A 1,877-nucleotide genomic window follows, 5' to 3' on the forward strand; every position below is an offset into this window, starting at 1 on the left:
TCAGTTCTCATCTCTTATGTTCTATCTAGTTCACCTTTATCCCTTCTTCCACATTCCACTGGGTACAGAGATAGCAGGTAGGGATTACAGCATGCCAGGTTTCAATACAACAATTCATTGGTTACCAACTCTGGTTCTAACTTGTCTCTGATTGTAGAAACAATACGTACAGAGATAGCAGGTAGGGATTACAGCATGCCAGGTTTTAATACAACAATTCATTGGTTACCAACTCTGGTTCTAACTTGTCTCTGATTGTAGAAACAATATGTAATCTCTTTGCATAAGTCCAGTCTATACTTAAAAATTATAATAGACGGGCAACCTGAACCTATTAAGTAAATGCAAGCTAATATATATATATATATATATATAATTTGAAGTACATATATATATATATACTGGAATTCTCCCCAAACCAATGTTATAAAACATGTTAATGAATGAGTATTCATTTTACAAAATACTTCTCCAGTTTACAAAATATTCTCCCCGAAGTCCATTTATATGACCATCTTTGTCAGTGAATTTATAATATGGTTTGATATAAAATAAATGCAGGTTTACATATAAATCTTAGGAGCACAGCTGGGTATGAAATAAGCTACATCTAAACTGCTTGCATCATTTTCAATATTATCTTTTTATTTATTTTCAAAAGAAAAGCAGAACATTGAAGTTTCTGCCTTAGAGAATTTCGATTACTGGCCTTGAAAACATACCTGACTGAGCTTGGAGAGGCGATTCTCAGCCTGTCTAATAGTCTGCTGGTGAAGTTCAGTCAGTTTTCCTATCTTCTTGGCCAGTGGCTTACCCAGTTGGCCATTCTGTTCCGAGAACTTCTGTACTGCTGCATCTAATTCCATTAACTTTGAATTACAACCATCCAGTTCCTCTCCCAGCACCTAGATGGTCATCACAATGAAAGAACATTAGACTGTAGAAAATAAATTTCTCCAGCTTTTCCAAAATCAGAAGGATTCTATTTTAAATGACTTTTGTAAAAGCCAAATATTATAAAAATCAATCCTACGACAATCAGGTCATCTCTATTTCTTCAGTTAGAAAAGCAGAGCAGGATGTGTTGTAATCCTGGTGTTTATTTCCTATGAGGCTAAGTGAGAGGACTAACAATTTCCTTCTGCCCCACCCGAAAAGGATTAGAGTCACTTTACTCATCAACAAAGTGAGAACACAGATTTAACTACCAAGAACATAACTCACTTTGGAATTTATACACTTGTGTTTCTACATCATCATTTAGTCCTTTGACACTCTTCTCCCTTACACACATGTATATGTATATTTATCAATACAGTTCAATTATAATGGTAAATTACATAAGTGGATCTGTACTATTACATTGATAAAATTTCCATACTGCCTGCTTTTACTATGTGGTTTTAATGAAGATTGCTAATAAAGAAAGTTTTGTTTTTCTATATTCCCAAATAAAACTGACTCCAAAAAAATATTTAATTCACTCAGTAGCACCTCTTATGTTTCTACTTCATTACCTTTTGGTCAGTTTTGGCTTGAACTAAATCATCTGTTTTTGCTTTCAGCTTTGTTAAAATAGTTGTGAGATCTTTGGCTATCTTCTGGATTTGCTGGCTGAATTCCTGGCTCATGGCCTTGTTCTGTTCAACTTCTTTTACTTTGTCTTGGATCTAAATAATCGATGAGAACAGAAAAACCCACAATGGTTGAAACTGGATAATAGATCCAAAACATCTCAAATGATGTTGATGAGAGACATTGAGGTGGTTAATGTGGCTTTGTCAAAGCAGTCAGTTACAAGCTCTCTTCGCTTTCCAGGCTGTGGAAAACTCTTAAAGTGGAAAACTCTCCCAAACAGGTGGAGGTACACAGATTTA

At 34.8% G+C, this 1,877-nt stretch overlaps 1 protein-coding gene across 1 annotated transcript; it reads right to left on the minus strand.

Annotated features, from left to right (window-relative positions):
* Positions 1–722: 722 nt before the first annotated feature.
* LOC103584567 (nesprin-1-like) lies at positions 723–1,666 on the minus strand (the record flags this gene model as incomplete). Its single annotated transcript, XM_008565518.1, has 2 exons — positions 1,518–1,666; positions 723–905 (listed from the first exon to the last, which is right to left on the minus strand). Coding segments are annotated over exons 1-2 (297 nt in total), but the record flags the coding sequence as incomplete, so codon positions are not given.
* Between the last annotated feature and the right edge of the window lie 211 nt (positions 1,667–1,877).

The sequence above is a fragment of the Galeopterus variegatus genome, unplaced genomic scaffold, assembly GCF_000696425.1.
Source record: "Galeopterus variegatus unplaced genomic scaffold, G_variegatus-3.0.2 Scaffold65185, whole genome shotgun sequence".
Lineage (NCBI taxonomy): Eukaryota > Metazoa > Chordata > Mammalia > Dermoptera > Cynocephalidae > Galeopterus > Galeopterus variegatus.